Below are 26,805 nucleotides of genomic sequence, written 5' to 3' on the forward strand. Positions count from 1 at the left end.
AGCATACAAAAATCACTAGCTTTCCTATACACCAACAGCCAGGCCAAGAGCCAAATCAGGAATGCAATCCCATTCACAATAGCCACAAAAATAATAAAATACCTAGGAATACGGCTACCCAGGGAAGTGAAAGATCTGTACAATGAGAATTACAAAATACTGCTTGAAGAAATTAGAGATGACATAAACAAATGGAAACACATTCCATGCTCATGGATAGGAACAATCAATATCGTGAAAATGGCCATACTGCCCAAAGCAATTTATAGATTCAATGCTATTCCTATCAAACTATCAATGACATTCTTCTCAGAACTAGAAAAAACTATTTAAAAATTCATATAGAACCAAAAAGAATAGCCAAGGCAATCCTAAGCAAAAAGAACAAAGTTGGAGGCATCATGTTACCAGACTTCAAACTATACTACAGGCCTACGGTAACCAAAACAGCATGGTACTGGTACAAAAACAGACACACATAGACAAGTGGAACAGAATAGAGAGCCCAGAAATAAGGGTGCATACCTACAACCCTCTGATCTTCAACAAAAGCAAGCAATAGGGAAAGAATTCCTTTTTCTACAAATGGTGCTGGGATAATTAGCTAGCTATATGCAGGTAACTGAAACTGGATCCCTTCCTTACACCATATACAAAAATCAATTCAAGATGGATTAGAGACTTAAATGTAAAACCCAAATCTATAAAAACCCTGGAAGACAACCTAGGCAGTACCATTCTGGACACAGGAACTGGCAAAGATTTCATGACAAAGATGCCAAAAGCAATCACAATAAAAGCAAAAACTGACAAATGGAATCTAATGAAACTAAAGAGCTTTTGCACAGCAAAAGAAACTATCAACAAAGTAAACAGACAGCCTACAGAACAGGAGAAAATATTTGCAAACTATGCATCTGACAAAGGTCTAATATCCAGCATCTACAAGGAATTTAACAAATTTACAAGAAAAAAAAACAAACAACCCCATTAAAAAGTGGGCAAAGCGGCCGGGCGAGGTGGCTCACGCCTGTAATCCCAGCACTTTGGGAGGCCGAGGTGGGCGGATCACGAGGTCAGGAGATCAAGACCATCCTGGCTAACACGGTGAAACCCCGTCTCTATAAAAATACAAAAAATTAGCTGGGTGTGGTGGTGGGCGCCTATAGTCCCAGCTACTCAGGAGGCTGAGGCAGGAGAATGGCGTGAACCCGGGAGGCGGAGCTTGCAGTGAGCCGAGATCACGCCACTGCACTCCAGCCTGGGTGACGAGCGAGACTCCGTCTCAAAAAAAAAAAAAAAGTGGGCAAAGGACAAGAATAGATATTTTTCAAAAGAAGACATACATGCAGCCAATAAGCATATGAAAAAAAGCTCAGTATCACTGAACATTAGAGAAATGAAAATCAAAACCACAGTGAGATACCATCTCACACCAGTCAGAATGGCTATTATTATATTAAAAAGTTATTTAAAAAAAACAGATGATAAGGTTGCAGAGAAAAGGGAATGCTTATACACTGTTGGTAGGAGTGTAAATTAGTTCAACCGTTGTGGAAAGCAGTGTGGTGATTCCTCAAGGAGCTAAAAATAGAACTACCATTTGACCCAGCAATCCCATTACTAGGTATATGCCCAAAGGAATATAAATTCTTCTGCCATAAAGACACACTCACATGTATGTCTGCTGCAACACTATTCACAATAGCAAAGTCATGGAATCAACCTAAATGTCCATCAATGCCAGATTGGATAAATAAAATGTGGTACATATACACTACGGAATACTTGCAGCCATAAAAAAGAATGAGATCATATATCCTTTGCAGGAACATGGATGGAGCTGGAGGCCATCATCCTTAGCAAATCAACACAGGAACAGAAAATCAAATACTGTAGGTTCTCTTATAAGTGGGAGCTAAATGATGAGAACACAGGCACAGACACAGACACAAAGAAGGGAACAACAGACATTGGGGCCTGCTTGAAGGTGAAGGTTGGGAGGACGGAAAGGATCAGAAAAAGTATCTACTAGGTTCTAGGCCTAGTATCTGGGTAACAAAATAATCTGTACAACAAATTACCATGACATGAGTTTACCTATATGCACATGTACCCCTGAACCTAAAATAAAAGTTTAAAACAAAAGTACTCAATTCGACCATAAAAAGAGGGAAAAAAGAACAAAGAATAAATGAGACTAAGAAAAACCAATCATCAAGATAGTGGATTTAAACCTAATAATATTAATAATTACATAAACCATAAATGATCTAAACACCCCAATTACAAGACAGAGATTGTCAGTTTGGAGACTAAAGAAAGAATCAACTATATGTGGTCTAAAAGAAACTCACCTTAAATATAAAGACACAAATAGTTTGAAATTCAAAGGATGAAAATAGGTATATCATGTTAGTAAAATTTTTAAAAAGATGTAATGTCTGTAATAATATCAGACAAAGTAGATTTCTGAGCAAAGAATATTATCAAGAATAAAGAAGGTTATTTCATGATAATAAAGAGGTCAATTCATCAGGAGGACGTAAGAATCCTAAACTTGTATGTATCTAATAACCGCTTCAAAATACATAAAGCAAAACTAATAGAACTGCAAGGAGAAACTGACACACCCACCATTATGGTCAGAGATTTCAAAACCTCTCTCTCTACAATTGATAGAAATAGACAGAAAATGGCTAAGAACACAGACTGACAAAACCTAACTGACATTTATAGAACAGTCTACTCAACAACAGCAGAAAACACATTCTTTTCAACTGCACATAGAACATTTACCAAGACAGAGCATATTCTGGGACATAATATGAGCTTTGATAAACATAAAAATATTCAAGTTATAAAAGGTATGTTTTCTGAACACAAAGGAATGAAGGTAGAACTCAATAATAGAAAAAAAATTTGGGAAATTCACAAATATATGGAAATGAAACAACACACTCCTAAATAACCCAAGGGTCAAAGAAGAATCAAAAGGGGAATTCAAAAGCATTTTGATCTGAATGAAAATAAAAACACAAGGTCATAATTGGTGAAATGCTACTAAAGTAGCCGTGGGAGGAAAATTTAAATGCCTATACTAGAAAATAACAAAAATCTCAAATAAATGACCACAGTTTCTACCTCAAAAGCTACAAAAAGAGTGAATTAAGCCCAAAGTAAGCAGAAGAAAGGATATAATAAAGATCAGAGTGAAGTCAATGAAATAGGAAACAAAGAAAATAATAAAACCAAAAGCTGACTCTCAGAAGATCAATAAAATTAATAAACCTCTAGCCAGACAGATGCGAAAAACAAAAAAGACATGTACATTAATAATATCAGAAATGAGAAAGATATCACTGCAGATTCTACAGATATTAAAGAGTAAGGAAATATGATAAATGACTTTATGACAATAATTTGACAACTTGGATTAAATGGACAAAATCCTGGAAAGACATAAACTACCAAAGCTTACTCAAAAGAAAACCACAGTCTAAACAGTCATATAGCTACTAAATAAATTAAATTTGTAGTTAAAAACCTTCGCACAAAGGAAACTCAAAGTCCAAGCAACTTCACTGGTAAACTCTACCAGATACTTAAGTAAGAAATAAGCTATCCCAGAAAACTAAGGAAGAGAAAATAATTCTCAATTCATTCTATGAAGCCAGCTTTACTCTGATACCAAAACGTGACAAAGCAATTACAATTACAGACCAATATCTTTCATAAATGAATATTGATGTAAAACTTCTAAACAAACTTTTAATAAACCAAATCCAACAATTTATAAAATAGATAATACATAATAAGCAAGCTGAGTTTATCCTGGGAATGCAAGGTTGATTCAACAATCAAAAATTAATTGATGTAATCCAGGATATTATAGGTTAAAGAAAAATCATGGTTACATCAATCGATGCAGAAAGAACATTTGACAAAATCAAACATCAATTTCTGATGAAAACTCACAACAAACTAGGAATAGAAAGGAACTCCCTCAACACGATAAATGGTGTCCACAGTAAAAACCTACAGCTAATATTATACTTCATGGTGAAAGACTGAAAGCTTTCCCAAGATCAGAAAGAAGACAAGAATGTCCGCTCTCACCTCTTCTCTTTAACATTATACTGGAGGTTCAATCAAGAGTAATAAGGTAAAGGCATTCAAATTGGAAGGGAAAAACTGGAATGCTCATATACTGCTACTAGAAATGTATACTGGTACAACCACTTGGAAAACACATTAGCAGTTTTTTAAAGAAACTGTATAGCTATCATCTGATCTAGCCACTTCATCTATTAGGTATTTACTCAGGAGAAAAGAAATGTTCATATAGACTTGTACATTAGTGTTCACAGCAGCTTTATTTGTAACAGCCAAACAGTAGAAACAACTTAAATATCTACTAACAGATGAATGGATAAGCCAACTGTCATGTAGCCATATAATGGAATCCTATCCAGCAATAAAAAAGAATGACTGTTAACTCATGCCACAATATGGATATCAAAATAATTATTTGATTTGAAGAAGCTAGACAAAAAAACATACTCTATGATTATATTTCCATAAAACACTAGAAAATATAAGCTAGCCTGTAGTGCTTGGGGATGGGGGAGAAGGCAGAGGAAGTAGGGATTATAAAGGGGCATAAGGAAACGAAAACTTCTGGGAGGTGATGGATATGTTTGTTATCTTGACTGTGATGATGGTTTTTCAGGTGTACACTGTGTCAAAACTCTTCACATTCTGACAATGACAAACTGAAATAATACTCTAGATGGAGTACTTTACTTCACAATGACCTATTTTAATACTTTGCCTCCAGGAATATATTTTATTAAAAAGTAGAGGGTCAATTTACTTACCCTTTGCAAGCCACTGGAGGAGCATAAAGCATACTTACATCACTTAAGGATGTCCTAAGATCTAACTCTTAAGATATTTCCAATAATTTGTACTGGAGTGGGGCCAGGCAGGAGTTTCTCTGAGCTCTGTTTCCAGAGTGAAAGGAAAAGAAAACGGGAGAGAAAGAGCAACAGGACCGCAGCTAAATCCACTGAAGCCTTCTCTTCTTACTACAACAACTGTGAGCTTGCAATCCAAGCTTTTATAACATTCCCTGCTCATTCAAAATATGTATCTGATGTGCAAAGTTGTCAATCACCTACATGAGCTCTAATCTTTTCTGAGCTGACTTGGATTCACTGACAAATTATAAAACTAAAGTGAAAAACAACCTCTTCACATTTTACATTTTAAATCTGTGTTGTTTACTGTCTGAAGAAGCAGGGGCATGACATAATTACCTCTGCATTTTAAACAGATCATTAAGAAAGCAGTATGAGGGCAGAGCTAGAAGAACGCCCAGAGAAGGAACAAAGAGGTAAGAGGACTGCCAGGATAGAATGAAGTCCTAGAACTCAAGGAAATAAAGAATTTCAAAACCAAGGAGAAGATAAGCATGGTCCACAGACACAGACTAGGATATACAGCAGCAGTAATTGATTGGAGGATCTGGTGGGAGAGCCCCGCTACTCAAATATTCTTGGCACAAGATGACTATACTCTGAGACTGAGTGTGCCTCTTTGGGAGAAAGCCATGATGGAAGAAGGAAACAGTCTAGAAAACCAGACTGTCCAACCCAACCAAGTGATGAGATGAATGGGTCGCATCCAGCTTCCCCACCCATCCACCCATGGCACAATCAACTACTCCCTGAAAGGCCTGGCAATACACCATGGAGGGATATGGAAGCCCTCATGCCATCACCTTTAAAAGCCAGGATGGCAATACAAGCCCTTGCCATGCACCAAAATTGTACTTTTTGGGATCTGATAAACCACTAAAATTTCTTTGCTAAGTTCTCAAAACTGTTATTAAAACATGATATAGATCTCCTATTGATAAATTTCCCTTATACTGAAGGATTCCAACAAAGCAGTGAACTGACATTACATTGAGTGTCTAATCAGCTTTCAGTTCACCAGGAAAAGTCAGGCTCCTCTCCTGTTGGGAACGCCATCAAATACTCAATTGGAACTTAATGGGATCCTCTACAGTCTTCTATCTCTTAGGTCATGATGACACTAATGAGGATGAATAGATCTAGTCCATCTGTCCCCTAATTAAGTTGGTCTGGCTGATCTCCAGCACACACATCACCTCCACTCGCAAATTAAGTGCCATTTCATTTTATGGATCTCAACAAGCAAAGTGTACACACAAAACTTACCAATGGCTTTAATTGATTCTCCTGGAAAAAGTGGAGCCTCTTCCATCTGTGCCAGCTTATTTCCATCCCTTAGAGCCTGGCAAAAACAAACAAAAAACAAAACAAACAAACAAACAAACACCAAACAGGAGTAAATCTCACTTTCTGTATACCTGTGAAAAATTTTGATGTTCTGTGATGTCACTATAAGGCTACAGAAGCGTGCAAAATAAGCACCCAACCCCTCAAAAGACAATTTCAAAGCTCAGCATCACAAGACATCATGCTGCATATTCTAGCAAATTGTTACAACGTATTTAAATTTCACAGTTAGGAAGCATTAACACAGAAATGGCTTGACATGACAGAAAGATACTGTAATCACTACACAGATAACTATTAAAAGGCATCTCTAGAATTTGCAAATAAGGTCAGAAAAAGGTTACCTTCTGAGCATGAAACTAACACAAATAAAACCAACATGAGATATAGGTGCTTAGCTAACTGTAGAAATAACCCAGCCTATGAGACAGTTTGGGAAGGCCAGAAGTCTAATTAAAATAACCAGAGAATAGTCTCAGTACAGTACACAACTAAGGAAAGGCCTAGGCTTTGGTACTGCAGCCCAGCTGTGTGTGTGTGTGTGTGTGTGTGTGTGTGTGCACGTGCTCGTGCACATGGACATGTATGCACAAAGTGTATGACCAGGGACATGAAGAGTGAAGTTCAGTGTTCACCCAATCCAGGCCATGAGAGAGTGTGCTCTCATCTGGCAGGCAGGCAACAGTATTCAATCCCTACTGCGGAGCAGGGTGTTTTTATCAGGCACGTCCCAAGACAATTCACTTTGCAGTAATTTCACACTCACCAAGAAAATTGCTAATGATTTACTAGGTTTCCTGGCTACAATAATGCTAGGAAAAGGATACCTTAGATGGCCAGAAGAATACATGCCCACGTTTTAAAATTAGCAGATTGGCACTGCAGCCCAGTAGCCAGTCCCTTGTGAGCTTGGTTGGATAGTGCCAGATAATTGAGAGGAGGTGAGAAAATGGTGTTCTTGAACTACAAAGTTAGGAACCAAAGTCTGAACTCGGGGCCTACTCCGAGGTACCGCCACCCTGTGAAATGCTGCCAAGGAAACCAGTCACTTTCTCCTCGGCATCTCTGACATAATGTGTCATGAATAAGAATAAGGTGATCAAAACCCCCAGCAATTCCAAAGCTGTATTTCACAGAGCATTACTTTCCCAAGAGATGTGAATAGTCTTAAAAAATAAATAAATAAATAAAAGTTTGGGAAATGCTGGGTTAAGCAAAACAAGTTCAGCTGCTTTTTTTTTTTTTTTGAGATGGAGTTTCGCTCTGTCACCAGGCTAGAGTGCAGTGGCACAATCTCAGTTCACTGCAACCTCTGCCTCCTGGGTTCAAGCAATTCTCCTGCCTCAGCCTTCCGAATAGCTGGGACTACAGGCGCACGCCACCAGGCCCGGCTAATTTTTGTATTTTTAGTAGAGATGGGGTTTCACCATGTTGGCCAGGATGGTCTCGATCTCTTGACCTCGTGATCCACCCGCCTCAGCCTCCCAAAATGCTGGGATTACAGGCGTGAGCCACCGCGCCCGGCCTCAGCTGCTTTTTTTAGTGAGACATCTTTAGTGTGTTAATGCACACCAAATCAGCAAGAGGGCGCTAGAGTATAATGCATTTCTCATACCTATTTGATCGGGACTGCTTTTTCCACCTGTTAACATCGGAGGCCACTAGTGTTCAGTGGAAAACAGGTCGAATAATACTAAGTTTTCAGCATAATTTTGTAAAGCAAAATATTTTTAAATGGATGTCTTTTATAATTCTAAATTATTGAAAATTCAAAATAGTAATTATTTTCATAGTTGCAAGAATATTTCACTATGTTTTATTAAAGGACTTAAAGGTCAATTTAGAAATACTACACATAGCAGTTTCATCAAATTTTATAAAAGGAAGAAAGCCAAACTATAAATAGCAAATTCAATGTTAAATGTTGGTCAGGGGTATGTTAATTCTACTGGGAGAGCACAAAATGACATGGTCCATCCTCCTCCTTATTGAAAGGTGCATGGTTAAAATAATATAGATTAGGAATCATCATTACCTGCAAACAGTTAATTCAATTCAAATTTTTAGTCCAGACTGGTTTTTAAAGATATTTTCAGCCAAAATTTTTTGGAAGTTAACACATTAAGGGTGGGTGTGGAGAATGATTAATGGATTCATTTTTATACTCACATCTGTTTTAGAAATATATTTTATGCAATAAAGCATAAGCTAACATGTACACTTATAAATGTCTGGTTTTAGAAACACTAAAAGATCTCCAATCTTAGAAGCCTTAATTTGAAAGTCTGCTTTATTGCCTGAACTAGTGACTAATTGTACAGCATCTCACGAAGTGAGAAAGCTGCTACTTTAATCAATATCAGAGTTTTAAATTACTTCAAATGTTATATTGTTAAAGCGAAATATTTTAATGGCTAAATATTATCATGTATTATACGGATTTAAGTTTCTTATATGTTAAAATTAAATGGAAGTAGATTATTTTGAAATATAATTACTAAAGCAAGCTGCTTTAATCAACTGAATCTAGAGTAGCTTAGGAAAGGTATGACTCTCTCTAGAGCAAGCCACATCAAACATTTTAAAGTCCTCAATCCAGGACTAATAAAATGTTGCATATAGGAGACAGAAGTGATTAGGACCATTTTAAGAATACACAATGCTCTCAAGATAGAAGTTGAAAATCAAGCATTTCTCTTCTCTTCCCATAGTCATGTCAAGTTTGGCTTGAAACTTCTGTGTATTTATATGTCAGTGAGACATAGTAAGGCAAATCTCTCACTAATGATAAATCTGGGACATGCTTTTTAAATGGCAAAAAAGAACAACTATTGGAATAAAACAAAGATGTGACCCAATTGCTTCAGATTTCCCCATAGGAGATTCCTTTTGTAAAAGAAACACATTTAGCTTTAGCATAGAAACTCAAGAGGAGAAGAGTTTTAAAAGCTTGGAGGTTTTTTGTTTGCTTTGGTGAGTATAGTAGATTCCCTTTATGAAGCTGCTGTTAGGAGAAGGGACTCACACTTATGCTACGTTAAGCTTTTACTGCAACTACGAGGTTGCACAGGACATGATTTGACCCTTGATTTATCCAACCCATGTTCAGCACAATCAAAGGATGGAATATTCTTATGAACTAAATTTGATTTCATAAACACACCCATTCCTCTTAGTGCCATGGCTCAAAGTGCTGCCCAACTGGGGAACTCCCTCTGATGACCTCATCCCAACTTTGTTCCAGTGACCCTGAAGGTCTAGCCGAAGTCTGCCAGCTCCCTGAATTTGTTCCTGAGGGCTCCAGCCCAACCAACAACCCTGGCCTCTTTGCTACTTTTCTCCTTAGCCTGAATCCAAGCCACCAGGTGGATCGTTTATATAATGGTCGCATGCCAAAAGCAGTGGCTTTCAAACTGGGCTCTTCAAGTTGCTTCCGGGGTCACCAAAGGAGGGTGGGGCTGGATGATGGTGGACAATGGTGTAGCTGAGCACCTGGGGCATGCCACGCATCCCTGGAGCTGCTCTTCTCTTGGTTTCACATAAGCATTGGGGAAAGTACTGCAGCTTTAAAAGACTCCAGAGAGGGTCTAGAGGTACTGAGCAGAGTAAGCACTCAAGAATACTCTATGAATAATTTTGTATTCTGATTAATATATGTACCAATTCCACAACTATCTACATGGTACCAGGTACTGTGTTGGGCACAGATCATGCATATTTGAAGAAAACAAAGTGTGCACCCTCAAGGAGAACCCTTAGCATATGTATCTGTCCCCTCTATGTCTATGTAAAGGCACTGCAGAATCCAACCGTGATGGAGGGTCATTAACCCCATCAATAACCCTATATGGGCAAACCGAGAAACACAGACAAACAAATTTCTAGTTGACAAAATGTTGGATAAACCAATTTTTGCAAATAATGTCATATGGAATCTAGCAAATTTGGACAGGAGGGCACTACTATTGTGGTAAAAGCATCTGGAAAGCTTTGATTATCTAGAAGTCTAGAATGAAATGGCTTCTAAATACATGATCTGTAGCTACAAACAGATGAACATGTAGAACTTGCCACCTGATCAGCTTCAGCTTCAGAAGGGTAGCCATTGTGTTCTTCCTGAATCTCCTGCACAGCACCAGGTGCATGGACAAGAAAAAGCAAAGAGGAGAAAGAGAAACACGTGCAAACAGACAGGTGAAAGGACAGAATTTCTCTTTTAAGGAGACAGTAAGCATGTAAAAGTCGACACACCTTTCATGACTTTGCAAATCACAACATTTTCCCCCTTGGAGTTAAGGAAATAACGTGTAGGCCATCTATAGCAACCTCAGCCTAAAATGGAGTATCTACTCTGTGTTTGTGTTGGGGTAGAAAAATGAAAAGCAAACAAACATCACGAATTTCAAAGAATGTACTGTCTTTTCAAAACCAAGCAATACACAGCATATAGCAAAGAAACAAAATAACAGGCACATAACGTGCTCACAGAAAATAAAGCATACCACAGAAACCTGGTAAAGGGCAAAGTCAAGCCAAAATACAAAGGCAGTTTATAGACATGTATTTTAAACACAGTAAGTATTCATATTACTTTGCTCAGGGATTAATTCCACTGCACACATGCATATATCACATGCTGGAGATTATATATATGTGTGTGTGTGTGTGTGTGTGTGTGTGTGTGTGTGTGTGTGTGTACACACATATATACACATGTCTGTTTCTTATTGCTTATTGCTAATTAAATTCTGTGATTTATAAATCAATATCATATTAAATATTTCTAATTACAGTATCAACACACTTCCAAGAAACAACGAAAAGGCCACACATCTTTATTTAATTTTTTCCAATCCCTTTAAAGGTATACTGTTCTTAATTTCTTTATAGAATCTATTATTTTTTGAAACTTTAAAAATTGGGCTTTTTATTCAGCAGGTGGTAAAAAGAATATGAATACTGAAGATGACAAGATTGTAATCTCTTTTTAAAGTTCTATCAAGTCTCTGAGGCTAAAAATATTCAAATTAGCCTATATATATTTTTGCTTCATGAAACTTTGGTTGCAATGACTATCGTTTTTTACAAAGGCAACCAGTGAAGAAATAGTAAAACTTCAAAAGAATTTACTATTTCCCACCTTCCATTTTTGTCAATCAAGTCCAATAACTCCTTAATGTACTTTTATACTCTATCATCAGATTGAATTCAGTGCACAGTTGGTATAGTTTAGCACACTTCAAGGCAGTGTAATTTTTCAGTGCAGCCAGTTTTTTTAAATTTCCATTTTTTAAATACAAAGAAAATTGAATCAAGTTTTTAGAAACAGAAAGCTCAATGAACAAAATATACAACATTTCAAAGTTCATGCAAGTGTAAAGCCAAGCACTAATATTTAACAATGTGAATCAATGAAAGAAAATGATTCTCATAAGCAAAAGAAAACATGGTGAAAACAAGACTAAAGAAAGGAAAACCAACTAGAATAACAAGACTTAACTTGCTTATTTTTGTACTACTTCGTTGGCTTCAATAAGATTAAAACTTTAAAACTGAAGTTATTATACTATCAAAATCCACATTGTTTTCCTTGAATAGAAATAGGTTAATTTTCTGTTAAATGCATGCACATTACCAATCTTTGTCTTGCTTTATGAATATTCTGAAATAAAGGGAAGGAAAATCATGAGGAAAATATAAGCTGTAACCCACTATATCTGTATTTTAAAAAATAGTAACTGGGATTGATTTTGCTAGATTTAACTTCAAGATTAGCACTTCTGCTTTGTGGATTCAACATGCAAACACAAACATGACTTGAAATCTTACTTAGATAGGACAGTCAACTAACCATTTTTTTTAGTTGCTAAATTCTGTAGCATGAATTACACAATAAACAAGATTAAAAGAGACCTCAGTAGCCCTAGCCTTATAACCCCAGTCATGAATATCCATTTGGTCATAATTCATGTAGTACAACAAAAGTCAATATTGCACACTGGTAACAATTTTAGCATCCTGCCCTCACACACATTGGCTTTTATTGCACATAAAAACATTGTAACAAATAAAGCGTTTCTAGTGAACACTTAAAGCTATAACACAGCAGAGCAAATTGATCTGAGTGATTCATAAAAACCAGTGAGAAGGTAAAGAACACTAAATAGACTAAGTGTTCGATAAAGCACAGACACACACAAGTAGGAGGCCCATCTGCTGAAAGCCAAATATCCTTACCCTTATATCAGGCCTCCTGAAAACCTGTTAGTTAAAATACAGAATATCATCATCATGGACATGTTACTATTAACCTGTGAAAGATGCCATTAAGTTCAACAGCCCATTCCCTAAAAAACATCATAATCCTCTAAGTAAAACCAACAAGATCAATCCTAACACATTTGCCCTCTAAGTTTCATTCAATATCAGATCAATCCTAACACATTTGTCCTATAATTTTCAGGGAAGTCTATGATTTGGAGAAACGTGTTGCCCTTAGGCTAAGACTAACTACATTACCTTAAACGAAAACCCCTTCTGTCAAGTGCTATTACAAGCTATTGTGAACAGGCTGTGTTCAAAAAGTTCATTAGTTTCCGTTTGGAATACTGAATGCATTTTCCTCAAAAAACCAATGATAAAAAAAAAAAAAAAAAAAAAAAAAAAAGGCAGTTATATGTCCAAACCAGCCCAGGAAAACAAAACCAAAAAACCACAGAAATCCCCACCTTGGACCCAGAGCAAGCACAGCTCAGCTATATTGCATTGATGGTATCATAAAGCTGAGTTAACTGCAAAGCTTAACCTGGTTTCTATTGAAATTACATTTCCAATCCATATTTGGGACTCCAGAATTAAACTCCCCGATGTGGCCGCCACTGAGAAGAGGGTGCCTGCTCCCCGCCCCAGCACCAGCTGCATGGCCAAAGGGGAGCTCCAGGCGGGAAGAGGTAAGTGGCTGTTCCTGGAGGGGAGGGAAAGCCCAGTTTTATTCAGCAAGGACACTGATTTTAGCAACATTCTTGTTGTGCCTGAGGCCTGTGAATCCTAATTGAACATGCAGCATACACATTCAGAAAGCCCTGGTCAGAAGGAATGGCAGGAATTTTTAAAAAGCAAATAGTTGTAATAGCCTGGGAAGATTTTAACCATCTGTGTTCCCCATTCCAAAGTTGGAAATCCTATCTTCTGACCACTGAATGTTCTATGAAAACAAATCATCAGAAAAGAATCACTGGAGGTTCTTACTAGCTTTACAGTTTCACTCAGGATGCATAAGATCACACGACACAGATTCAAAAAAATCACTGTATTATCATTCAAATAATCTTTGAAGTCATTAAAAGGTATCTGAATTAAGTGATGGTATAGCTAAAAGACAAAGTCTATACCTAAGTTACTAAACACAGAGTATTCAGACTAAGAAGCTTAAATGTGTCTTTTTGTGGGAGGATGGATATGTTTACCTTAATTGTGGTGATGGCTTTACATGTCTGTATTTATGTCAAAGCTTATCAAATTGCATACTTTAAATATTTGAGGTTTATCATTTGTTAACTACACATCAAGAAATTTGATAATAAATAAAAGTAGTATATGCTTATGGTAATAAAAACCTCAAAATAGTAAGTCTCTCAGAGCTTCATTCCCCAGTAATACCCACACTTAACTAGATCTATTTTTAATTCTGAGAATTGCTTCCATTGTGATAGTTATGCTTCCATTTCTTGATTTGTCAACTTTAAACAGTGTCTATTAACCTCCCATTTTAAAAGATGAGAAAATTAACTCTCAAACTACTACCTCCCTCTTCCCAATCTCTGTTGATTGAAATGCTAATTTTGAGTTCTTTTGTTTTCCTTCAGCAGCTGCTGCATCATTAAAAACACTCATGATTTTTATGTTTCAGATACTCTTCTAAGCACTGTATTAACTCATTTTATTCTCAGAACAACCTCATAAGATAAAAACTATTATGGACAGGCGCAGTGGCTCACACCTGTAATCCCAGCACTTTGGGAGGTTGAGGCAAGTGGATCACTTGAAGTCAGGAGTTCGAGACCAGCCTGACCAACATGGTGAAACCCCATCTCTACTAAAAATACAAAAAATTAGCCAGGCGTGGTGGCAGGCACCTGTAATCCCACCTACTTGGGAGGTTGAGGCAGGAGAATCACTTGAACCTGGGAGGCGGAGGTTGCAGTGAGCCGAGATCACACCACTGCACTCCAGCCTGGGCAAGAGCCAGACTCTGTCTCAAACAAAACAAAAACAAAAACAAACAAACAAAAAAACACCTATTACTGGTCCCATGTTTTGACAAGAAAACCAAGGCGCAGTTTAAGTAACCTGGTTGAGTTCAAGGTGGCAGAGCAAGTAGTTAAATCCCGGAAGTCTAGTTCTGGATTTGTGCCCATAACAACTCTACTATACCGCCTCAGCATGGCGCCTCTATCGTCAGACCGTTTAAACTACAGCCCTAAACCTATTTTGACTCCTCAAATGTTAAATATCTCTTAACTCCCTTCAGGTTTTTTGAAGAAATCAATACCACTAACCCTTCCTCCACCTCTCTACCTCCCAACCTCCATTCTGTAACTACAATTAATGTTTTGATGCTTTGTCTATAAATTGATAGTAAAAACTGAAAACTAAAAAATAACATTCACAATAAAATCTTTATGAAAATATTGTCCACTGCAGAACCAAATTGTGCAATTGAACCTTGATATGATTTGGATGTTGTCCCCTCTAAATCTCGTGTTGGATTCTAATCCCCAATGTTGGAAGTGGGGCTTGGTGGGAGGTGTTTGGGTCATGGGGGTGGATCTCTCACGGCTGGGCACTGTCTTTGAGCTAGTGAATGAATTCTTTTGAGATCTGGTTATTTAACAGTGTGTGCCACCTCCCGCTGCCTTGCTCCCACTCTGGCCATGTGAGACAGCAGCATCTCCTTTGCTTTCCACCATGATTGTTAGCTTCCTGAGGCCTCCCCAGAAGCCACGCAGATCCCAGCACTATGCTTCCTGTTAAACCTGCAGAACTGTGAGCCCAGTAAACCTCTTGTCTTTACAAATTATCCAGTCTCAGGTATTTCTTTGTAGCAACGTGAGAACAGCCTAACACAAACCTCATATATGGGAGTTATAACTCCTTGTCAATAGGCCTTTGCCACTAGAAGGAGAAACTAACTTGAAAAAGGGTGCAAAGGGGTGAGATGATAATCTGCTTTTAAACTCACATAATTCTTTGCCTACTGCCATGAAATCCTCAGTGTTCTTGGTATTGTTGGGGGGAGAAGGTCAATGGAGGCTTACCCAAAAGTCTCTAAGTTGATACCTATTATGTTTTCTCTGGATCACCATGTCCCTCTCCTGAAATAAGCCATTTCAGACACATGCACAGAGCTTCATTTTCTTCTTAAATGTGATTCTGATGGAAGTCATAGGAGAATAGGTTGTAAGCCAGGAGGCCTGGAAGCCAGCTCTCGCTGATGATACACAGCTTCCTAATGCCTGCATTCTGGGCCTCACTTTCGACACATAAAATGAGGGGAGTCTATGGGATGACTGCCAGGACCCTACCAGTTCCCAACTCCCAAGGATTCGGGGTATCTAGGCCTCATTAGAAGACTAAAGAAAACATCTCTCAAACTGAGGCTAAGGGAGATAAATCGGCATAGTGGTTAAAAGGACACACTCCAGAGTGAACTCCCAGCTCCAGCACCTACTTACTGGCCACAGGACCTCAGGCGAGCCACACCCCCTACTTGGAATCTTAGTCTCCTCTTCTCTAAATGGGAGATGTTGAGTGCACCCCTTGCAGATTGTTGGCAGGGTTAAATCAGTTAAGACAATTGTACCTGGGGTGGATAAGTAACCTTTTCCAGTTGATGAGTCTCAGCTGCCCCAACTTGTGCCACAACTATTTTCACACACCCCACATCCCCTCCCTCAACTCCTAAACATGTCAAGAACCTATGAGAAGGTGCAAAAAAAGTTGATAGTGATCTTAATCTATTTAAGAAAGCAAGCATACAGTGCCAAAGTTAATGTTACTGGCCCTTGTGCTCTAAATGGCTTTCACTAAATCAAGAAAAAGTAACAAAATTCAAATTTGTGTGAAAGTTTGTGTTGGGAGTAAAACTCCCTTCCTCTGTCCTTCAGGGCACTCCCAAGCAGTGAGGTGAGGGCTTCTGTTGACCACTTGCTTTGGGTGGACTTGGGTAAGGGAGCCAGTATACTTTGCCCTTCTAGGATCTGCCTGCCAGAGAGACCCTGAGAGTACAGCCTGGTCTTCCAAGCCTGTGGAGATTTCACCTATGTGGGCCCTGCCCGGAGAGATTGGCTGCAGTTGTCCAGGGCTACCTTTGGGTGCACGTGTTTAACTCTAGAATGATGAACGAGGCAGCCCACCTAAATCAGCCCCTCCCAGCCAACTTTTGTCAATGAATAAAGCTGATACTTTGGTCTAAACTGTTTGGCTCCAGTTTTAATTCTTGATAAGGTAACAGTTGACACCCTGAAATCCCCAAAGTGCGAAAGTATTTCAGAAAGTTTTCAAATGCAGCCAGTACTAGTACTACAAATAATAACAAGCAGTTACTGAAGGCTTACTATTACACCAGGTACAGTACTAAATGCTTTATGAGTTAGCTCAACCCTCCCAGCCACCCATATGACAAACAAGAGAACTGAGGCAGTGAGAGGCATGGTAACTTGCCCTAGGCCATACAGCCAGCGACAGTACAGCAGGGATTCAAACCAAAGCTGGCTGGCTTTAGCAAGCATGCTCCTGACCCCAACACAGCCCCACCTAAATCTGTTTCCCTTTTTGAGGGGGCTGACAAAGACCCTTAACTCCCAGAATGCCCTACTCTGCCCTGCTCTCTCCTTCCACCACAACTTGTTTACATGTCTATTTTAACACTTACCACAGGCCAACTTGTACTGTAATTTTCTGTGTCTCTTTGCCTGACTATGAACTCCATACAGCCCAGCCCAGCCCAGCTCCTTGCACATAATAGGTACTCACATCATGTTTCTGGAAGTGGAGTAGTGTTCAGTAATGACAACACACTCCTCTTGTATTTGTTCTTACACATTATATTTTTGTAGAGTAATAGCGTACAGTAAATGAGCATTTGTGTTCCATCCATATGTCACCTCATTTAATATATTCAATCTCTGTTTTAATACCCATTATACAGATGAAGACACTGAGACTCAACAAGGTCAACTAACTTGTTAGGCAGCTTGTTAGTTACGGGGCTGGGATTCAAGGTAAAGTGTTCTGACTCTAAATTTTATCTTTTGGATAAAGCACATGAGAAAATTCTAAGTCAAATCAATATCAGTTTTTTTATAAATTAGTTGTCTTTGAACTTATGCCCCTAAGAGGCTTCTTCTCAATAAAACATCGTGATATTGGAGTAAAAACTCCACTATTTTCTGCCTTAGGCATAAAGTCTATAAATATTTTTGCTTTAGCAATCAGATTGCTACAAAATACGTATTTAAAAAAAAAAGGTTTTACTCTGCTAAGAAGTTGGGACTGTCAGACAGGAGGAGACAGTTCTTGCTCTAGTAAAACTAAGCATGTTTATTGAAGCCTCAATAAACAGAAGTCTATGCAGGCCAATAAAAATCTAAAATAGTCTTCCCAATACATTTTTTAACAACATCATCAAAATACAACCCTGGGGCCAGGTGCAGTGGCTTACACCTTGGCTTCCCAGTACTTTGGGAGGCCAAGGCAGAAGGACTGCTTGAGTCCGGGAGTCCGAGACCAGCCCAGGTAACATAAGGAGACCCCATCTCTACAAAAAATAAAAATTAGCTGGATGTGGTGACGCATGCCTGTAGTCCCAGCTACTCAGGAGGCCAAGGCGGGAGGATCACTTGAGCCTAGGAGGTCAAAGCTGCAGTGAGCCTTGATGGTGCCACTGCACTCCAACCTGGGCAACAGAGCAAGACCCTATCTCCAAAAAAGAAAAAACAAAAGTACAACCCTGGTTTTTGGGAAATTAGCCACACCTAAACCTTACCTGATACCTTTGTCAAATCTTGACTGAAACAATCACTCTTAAGGCCCACCATGAAATGTGGCAAATGAGCTGTTCGTTTCTATCCTGGCTGAAGTATGCTGGCCCAATTTCCATTTACAAAAGTAATGAATATATTGTTAATTGACTAGTAGAAGGATAATTGTTGATATTCTTGCTGTTAACTAAATTTATTATAAGAAACATAATAACTTCTAACATCTTTTTTTAGCATAACTGTATTTTTCAGTTGTTATAAATACAATGATACAAATTTTTACATGCAATATAGAATCATTCAGCAGTCTAAAAATCTTGACTTTTAAAATTAAACTTTAAATTTTGGGATAATTGTAGAACCACATGCAGTTGTGAGAAATAATACAGATTCCATGTACCAGTCACCCAATTTCCTCAATCGTAGCATATTACAAAACTATAGTACAATATCAGAACCAGGATATTGGCATTGATTACAATCAAGATGCAGAAAAATGTCATCACTACAATGAACTCTACTGTTGACCTTTTATAGCCGCATCTTACTCCCCTCCCTGCTTTCCTCTCTTCTTGGCCCCTGGCAACCACTCATCTATCTTTATTTCTATCATTTTGCCATTTGAAGAATGTCATATAAATGAAGTCATACAGTATGTAACCTTTTGGTACTGTCATTATTTTACTCACGTAATTCCTTTAAGATTCATCCAAGTTGCTTGTGTGTATCATTATTTCTTTTTATTGTTGAGTAATACAGTCCATAGCATGGATGTACGACAATTTGTTTAACAATACACCTGATGAAGAACATCTGGGTGGGTTCCAGTTTTTGGCGATTATGAATAAAATTGTTAAAAACATTCATGTACAGGTTTTTATGCAAACAGAAGATTTAATTTGTCTTGGACAAATGCCCAGGAGTACAATTGTTCGGTCATATGGCAGGTGCACATTTCGTTTTTAAGAAACTGCCAGACTGTTTTCCAGAGTGGCTGTACCATTTTACATTCCCATCAGCAATCAGTGAATAATCTGGTTCTCCACATTTGGTGGTGTCACTTTTCAAAAATTTCTAACCATTCCGATAGGATGTAGTGATATCTCACTGTGACTTTAATTTACATTCCCCTATTGAGAAATGATCCTGAATGTCTTTTCACGTGCTTACCTGCCATGTGTATATCTTCTTTGTTGAGATGCTTCATATTTTTTGCTCATTTTCTAATTGGATGGTTTGATGTTTTTACTGTCGAGTTTCAAATATTCCTTATATATTCTAAATACTAGTCATCTGTCAGATACGAGGTATGCATCTATTTTCTTCCACTCTGTAGTTTGTCTTTTCATCTTAACAGAGTCTTTCATAGAGCAAAAGGTTTTACATTTTGATCAATTTTTCCTTTTATGGATTGTGCTTTTGGTGTAAAGTTTAAGAAGAATGATTTACCTAGCCCCAGATCCTTAAGGTTTTCTTTTTTCTCTAAAAGTTTTATACTTTTAAGTTTGTGATTCATTTTGAGTTAATTTTTGTATAAGATGTGAGACTTAGATCAAGGTTTTTTGTTTGTTTGTCTATAGATGTCCAATTACTCCAGCAGCATTTGTTGAAAAGTCTATCTTTCAACCATTAAATTGTTTTCATGTCTTGGTGGAAAAAAAAAATCAGTTGAGCATATTTCTGTGGGATGACTTGTAGGTTCTCTGCTCTGTTCCATTGATCTATGTGTCTGTACCTCTGCCATAGTCTTGATTACTGTACCTATACGACATGTCTTGAAGTCATTTAGACTGATTCTTCCCACTTTATTCTTCAAAATTGTTTCAGCTACTTCAGTTCCTTTGCCTTTCCATATAAGTTTTAAATCTATATCTACAAAAAATCTTTCTGGGATTTTGATAGGAATTGTGCTAAATGTGTATATCAATTAGGGGAGAAGTGACATTTTTCCTATATTGAATCATCCAAATACATGAACAACGCTGTATGTATCCATTAATTTAGAGCTTCTTTGATTTCTTTAATCAATATTTGATAGTTTTCAGCATATGAGTCCTGTTCATGTCTTATTAGATTTATACTTGCTATGGTTGGAATACATCCCCAAAATTTCATAAGAAAATATTTGCAAATCACATCTCTGGCAAGGTATTAATATCCAGAACATTAAAAAAAAAAAAAAAAAAAAAAAACAACTCCTACATCTCAACAGCAACAACAAAAACCACAAACATCACAAATAACAAGTGTTGGCAAGAACATCAAGAAATTAGAACCCTTGTGTACTGTTGGAGGGAATGTAAAATGGTACAGCCACTGTAGGGGTTCGAACACGTCCCCTAAATTTCATGTATTGGAAACCAAATCCCCAAATTCATGTTTATTGAAGGTAGGGCCTTTGGAAAGTAATTGGGATTAGATATGGTCATCAGGGTAGGGCTTCCATGACGGGACTGGTGACTTTATAAGAAGAGAGATCTGAGCTAGCAGGTTTGTTCTATCTTGCCATGTGATGTCTCCTGCCATATCATGACGCAGCAGGAAGGCCCTGACCAGATGCTCACCCCTCATACTTGGACTTCCTAGCCTCTAGAACTGAAAGTAGTACATTTATTTTCTTTACAAATTACCCAGTCTGTGGCATTCTGTTACAGCAGCAGAAAATGGACTAAGACAATACCTAAGTATTTCATTGTTATAATACTAATGTAAATGGCACTGTGTTTTTAATTTTGGTCTCCACGTGTTGCTAGTACATAGAAATGCAACTGACTTTTGTATATTAATCTTATATCTATATTGTCCTATGACCTTGCTAAACTCACTTATTAGTTTTAGGAGGTTTTTTTGCTGTGTTCTTTCTTCCTTCCTGGTGTCTCAGGATTCCTCCTTTTATTGCTTCCTTTCTGTTCAGAGAACTTTCTTTAGCCATTCTTTTAGGATAGGTACGCTAGTGACAACTTCTCTTCCAGTTTTCCTTCATCTGAAAATGTCTTGATTTCCTCTTCATTCCTGTAGCATATTTTTACATGGTTGACTTTTTTCTTTCAGCACTTGAAAAATGTTGTGCCACTTCCTTCTGACCTTCATGGTTTCTGATGAAAAATCCACTGTCATTAGAATTAATTTTCCTTATAGGTAAAGTGTTATTTCTCTTACTACTTTCAATATTTTTTTCTTTGTTTTCAGTTTTCAGAAATTTGACTATAATGTGTCTTTGTGTGAATTTGGGGGGATTTCTCTCATTTGGGATTCACTCAGCTTCTTGAATCTGTAGGCTTACGTGTTTTGCCAAATTTGGGGAGCTTTCAGTCATTACTTCTTCAGGTGCTTTTTCAGCCCCATCCCCTCTCTCTCCTTTGGGACTTTGATGACATAAGTGTTAGATCTTTTGTTATACTCCCACAAGTCCCTGAGGCTCTGTTCATTTATCTCTGTTACTCAAATTGGGTAATTTTTATTGTTCGATTTTCAAGTTCACAGATTCTTTTTGTCTGTCCTCTCTATTATGGTGTTGAACCTATCCTTTGAGTTTATTTCATTTATTGTATTTTCTAGTTTTAAAATTTCCATGTGGTTCTTCTTTGTCTCTTACATTTCTTTGTGGAAACTTTTTTTTTTTCACTGTTTGTTTCAAGTGTATCTGTAACTGCTTATTGCTTACAAAAAAGCAATTTTATGATGACTTCTTTAAAATCTAACATCTCTATCATCTCAGTTTTGACATCTGTTGATTCTCTTTTTTCATTCAGTTTGAGATCTTCCTCATTCTTAGTATAACGAGTGATTTTTCATTAACATCTGCACATTTGGGGCATTATGTTTTAAGACTCTGGATCTTATTCAAACCTTCTGTTTAAGCTGGCTTTCTCTGACACTGCTCCAAGAGAAGAGGGGCACTACTTCATTACTTCTAGATAGGGGTAGGAGTCCAGGTTCCCTACTCAGCCTCCACTGACACTGCAGAGTGGAGGGCTCCTCATTACTGCTGAGCAGGGGTGTGAGTTCTAGCTCCCACCTAGGCTTCCACAGAAACCTCCCTGGCTGAGAGAAAAAGGGGTGCCTCATTGTTGCCCTTGATATGGCCTCTACTGACACCACACTAGAAGGGGCAACCTGCCTACCAATAGATGACGGTGAAAGTCATGACTCTTCACCAGGTCTCCCCTAATACCACCACCACTCCAGGGAGTTGGTATGCCTCAGTATAGCCTGGCAAGGGTGGAAATCAGGCTCTCCCAACTGGCTTTGTTGGTGGGGTGGGTGTGGGTCATAATTTTTTTCTGTGGTGTTTGGCTGGAGTAGAGTAGTTAGTGTGTTTTCTTTTTGCTAGGTGCCCCTTTCCTGGTCCTCTGGCTAGACAGAGTAGGCTTTTCTTATCTGCACCTGTTGGCATTTCTGACTTACTGGTTTCTTCAGCAATGAGTCTGGGACATATGTGGCAAAAACAACCCCAGGAAACTCACAACCATGTCATTCCCTGGGTCTTGAGGTCCCTAGCTAGTCTGCCTTTTCTACCTTTCAGAGTATTCTTATGTTTCTTTTGTAGATAATGTCCAAGGTTTTTAGTTGTACTTAGTAAGAAGAATAAGAGAAAATATATTTGCTTCCATTTTTTCCAGAAACAGAAGTCTAAATCTTAACATTTTTAAGAAATAATTATTTCCCACAAAAACGATGATAGGATAGCACTCTTGTATCTATTACAGTGGTTACAAACTGGAGGCCTATGGTACCATAGGTTTTTTAAAAAAAATTAATTGCTGTTAGGTGGGCATTCTGTACTCTCCAGTTCTCTACAGCACTCCTCCATGTCTGCCTAGATTTGTGAACTGTCCCATGAAGGCATCTGAGTTTGCAACCTCTGATTTATAAGTCACGAGGCCAGGCTATAGATTACAGACATAGATTTTGAAAGTTCATGCTAAAGCTTCCCTTTTCATAGACTAGGGCCCAATTTAAGAAATGTTAACCAAGACTCAGCTCAAGCATAATGAAGCCTTTCCTATACTCTGCCTTCGACTTCCCTCCAAATGTAATTACTGTACTATCCTATCCAATGATTAAACTTAGTACAAAGTCATCTCCATTTTCTCATTTTTCTTCAGAATGTTTAAAGAAGAGATATAGCTACTGTGTGTGTGTGGGTGAGGGAAGGAGAACAGAAAAGAGGTGATGATAATGATGAAGCAAGAGGAAGGAAGATGATCACATTAAAACTATAGTGTCCTCAGGAAGGGGAACATCACACACCGGGTCCTATTGTGGGGAGTGGGGGCGAGGGATAGCATTAGGAGATATACCTAAAGTAAATGACGAGTTAATGGGTGCAGCACACCAACATGGCACATGTATACATATGTAACAAACCTGCACGTTGTGCACATGTACCCTAGAACTTAAAGTATAATAATAATAATAATAATAATAAAACTATAGTGTCCTAATTTTCATAAAGCTGGCCCAAATCAAATTCTTTTGAACACAATTGAATAATGTTCTAGCAAGAAAGGCATTTAGAGGTGAATAATCTAATCCAAGCCCCTTTATCCTTCCAGATAAGGAAACTGAGCCTGAGAGACTATACAAGGTCACAAGCTAACCAATATTGTTTATACCACCCCATCATGTTCTCTTTTCATAGCCTAGTCCTACTTTCCAAACAATGGATGCTGTGATCAACTATGTCACTTCTACCAATAGTTCCTAAAAATGTTTCCATTTGTAACTGTATTATTTCATCTAATCTACAGATTACATTCGAATTTTGTTCTTAAAATTTCTGACAAATTCAAGAGAGATTTTTTACCATTTGTTAGCCTAGTAAAAATGAAAGCAATTGAGTTGGTAGTGGAGGGGGGACAAGCACAACAAATATTTTATTACATTTTGTCTAATAGTCTTCATTATCAGGCCAGTCTTCAGGATGACTCGGTATTAAATCAGGCATTTATTAATTTAGCTGCCCCACAATTCAGTATAATAGCTATCCACTCTTTCAGCTGGGACAATGCTTGCCAAACTTACCATTTCACATACCACCTCAACAAGTTTGGTTTGCTGTATCTGCAAACTGCCCATACTAATTTTATACTTATCTTTATATTGATTTAAAATCAACTCCTTTTTAATACTTTGCCTGCTCTAAGCCATAACATCCACTAAATCACAAGCCTGATGTGCTGATTTTTCTAATACACAAGAAAATAATTACATAGCTACTAAAATATGTCCATGGACATACTGTCTAAACTCATCTCATGTGATACCAGCGATATTCTGTACTTTAGATGAGCTGACCCTGGGCTGACAATTTATGATATGAGTAAATAATAAAATAATTATTCTCCAATATCTGAGTTGCTAATTATTCAGATTCTTAGTAACATACCAGAAATACAGGGTCCAATTACCAATTTCAACAGATATAAACTCAGGAAGCCTAGGTTTTCAGATTTTATTGTGCATAAGAAATATATGAGACCCTTGTTTCCTTGCCTCAGAGACTCTGATTCAGTAAATCTGGAATGGAGCCCAGGAAGCTGCATTTTTACAGGTACTCCAGGGAATGCTGTTTTTGGAAGACCCAAGGGTCACATTTTGAAAAACAGTGGATGAGGCCAGGTGTGGTGGCTGACACCTGTAATCCCAGCACTTTGGGAGGCCGAGGTGGGAGGATCACTTGAGCCCAGGAGTTCAAGACCAGCCTGGGCAACATAGTGAGACCCCATCTCTATTAAAAAAAGAAGAAGAAGAAGAAGAAGAAGGAGAAGAAGAAAAAATAAAGAATGAAAAGCAGTGGATGGGAATGGGGTGGGACAAAATCTTAAAATCACTCTAGTTTTTCAATAGGATGACTTGAGTTCAAATCCCAAGTCTAACTGTATGACCCTAAGCAAGTCATTTCATCTCTCTAGGCCTTGGTTTCCTCATCTGTTAAATGATGATTGTAATAATAGCTACCTCAATGGACTTTTTTAAAGAAGCAGGATATCTCTATGTTGTCCAGGCTAGAATGCATTGGCTTTTCACAAATACAATCACAGCACACTGCAGCCTTGAATTCCTGGACTCAAGTGATCCTCCTATCTTAGCCTTCCAAGTAGCTGAGACTACAGGCCACCACACCCAGGTTCACTGGGTTGTTTTAAGGCTTAAATGGATGACATGTCAAAAAGCATTACAAAACCACAGAGCTTATATATGTTAGAGGGTTGATAATGATGATGATGACATAGAACCATTCTCGACAGCCTGTTACAACTCAGAAGACAATCAGCATTTCAAATAAGATGCCAAGTGCTCTGCTCCATATAAACATCTGCTCCCATTTAATTACTGACGTTGAGTTTAATCTATAATAAATTAGCCCCCAAATTAAGTGTGTATTTCAAATAAGACACTTACACAATAGATAATTTCAAATATCAACTGATGACTGCAACTTAAATCCTCAAGGAACTTTATCTGGATCTTCAGGGTCAACCCCATGCAAAAGCTCCCATGCCAGCAGGGTCCCAAAGGCCCATTTTTGTTACCCTGATTTTAAGAACTACTTTATAGGGAGCATGTACAATTATCTTTGTGGTTTAGAAATATTTTATGTATTTATTATATTAAAAAAAAACCTCTCCTTGAAGAAAGTGTAACGACCCCTGAATTATAAATTTAACACCAACTTTTCAGATTTAGCTACAGGGCAAATATAACAAAGACAATTATAAAACATGCTCCCTTACAATAATTCATCAAAGACTTTAGCTATGATCTGATGTAGGAACTTAATTTCCAAAAGAAAGAAAGCCTTATTTTTTCTGAATACCATCTGTTCAACCATTCCAACATGAGCTAATTCTGCTACACAAAATTTGTAAATAGACTAAGATTGAAAAAACTTAGTTGCTTCATGTTAAAGGACAGATTCAGTCTGATCTATTCATGTAATGTTAGAAAGCTATGCACACAGTCGACATCCAATCTTTTATAGGACACACACAACACTAACAACTATTCAACCTTAATGAAAACATTACAGTTAACTCATAATTGTCCATAAAGAAAATCACCCCGAGGTGTGGCAGCTATTCTTTGCTAATATGGGTTCTTAAGTCTCTCAGCAGGCAGTTTCTCAGCTAAGGTGCAGGCAATAGGGCAACTGGAACTGGTGCAATCCGCAGCTGGTCAGTGACCAGTCATTCACGCATCAGTGATGCAAAAAATGCTTCTCCCACCTGGAGACAGTGTGTTTGCCCGGCCAGGTTTTAAGGTCCAGGAGCCCTAGCTGCTCTTTTATGGGCAAACATGAACACCAGATAGCAGGAAAAACTATTAAGAAATATACTGTCTTCTAGCTGGGCAGATTATCCAATTTCTGGTAATCCACAGCTATGCCTTCCTTTGGTAGGCATAATCAACAGCATCTGCCAGTTTGGATG

At 37.9% G+C, this 26,805-nt stretch overlaps 1 protein-coding gene across 5 annotated transcripts in view; it reads right to left on the reverse strand.

Annotated features, from left to right (window-relative positions):
• Positions 1-26,805, reverse strand: part of MTMR1 (myotubularin related protein 1) — an 80,264-nt gene that overhangs the window by 46,506 nt on the left and 6,953 nt on the right. The window contains exons 3-5 of one of the 5 annotated variants that reach the window (XM_073013360.1): positions 12,567-12,590; positions 11,965-11,991; positions 6,249-6,324 (exon numbers count right to left, since the gene is read on the reverse strand). In XM_073013360.1, coding sequence (XP_072869461.1) covers positions 6,249-6,324; positions 11,965-11,991; positions 12,567-12,590 — 127 coding nt within the window. Of the gene's footprint in view, positions 1-6,248; positions 6,325-10,403; positions 10,455-11,964; positions 11,992-12,566; positions 12,591-26,805 lie in introns of all 5 variants that reach the window. The other 4 variants (XM_073013359.1, XM_073013361.1, XM_073013362.1 and 1 more) reach the window with 4 other exon arrangements.

Source organism: Chlorocebus sabaeus, chromosome X (assembly GCF_047675955.1).
Source record: "Chlorocebus sabaeus isolate Y175 chromosome X, mChlSab1.0.hap1, whole genome shotgun sequence".
NCBI classification, from domain to species: Eukaryota; Metazoa; Chordata; class Mammalia; order Primates; family Cercopithecidae; genus Chlorocebus; species Chlorocebus sabaeus.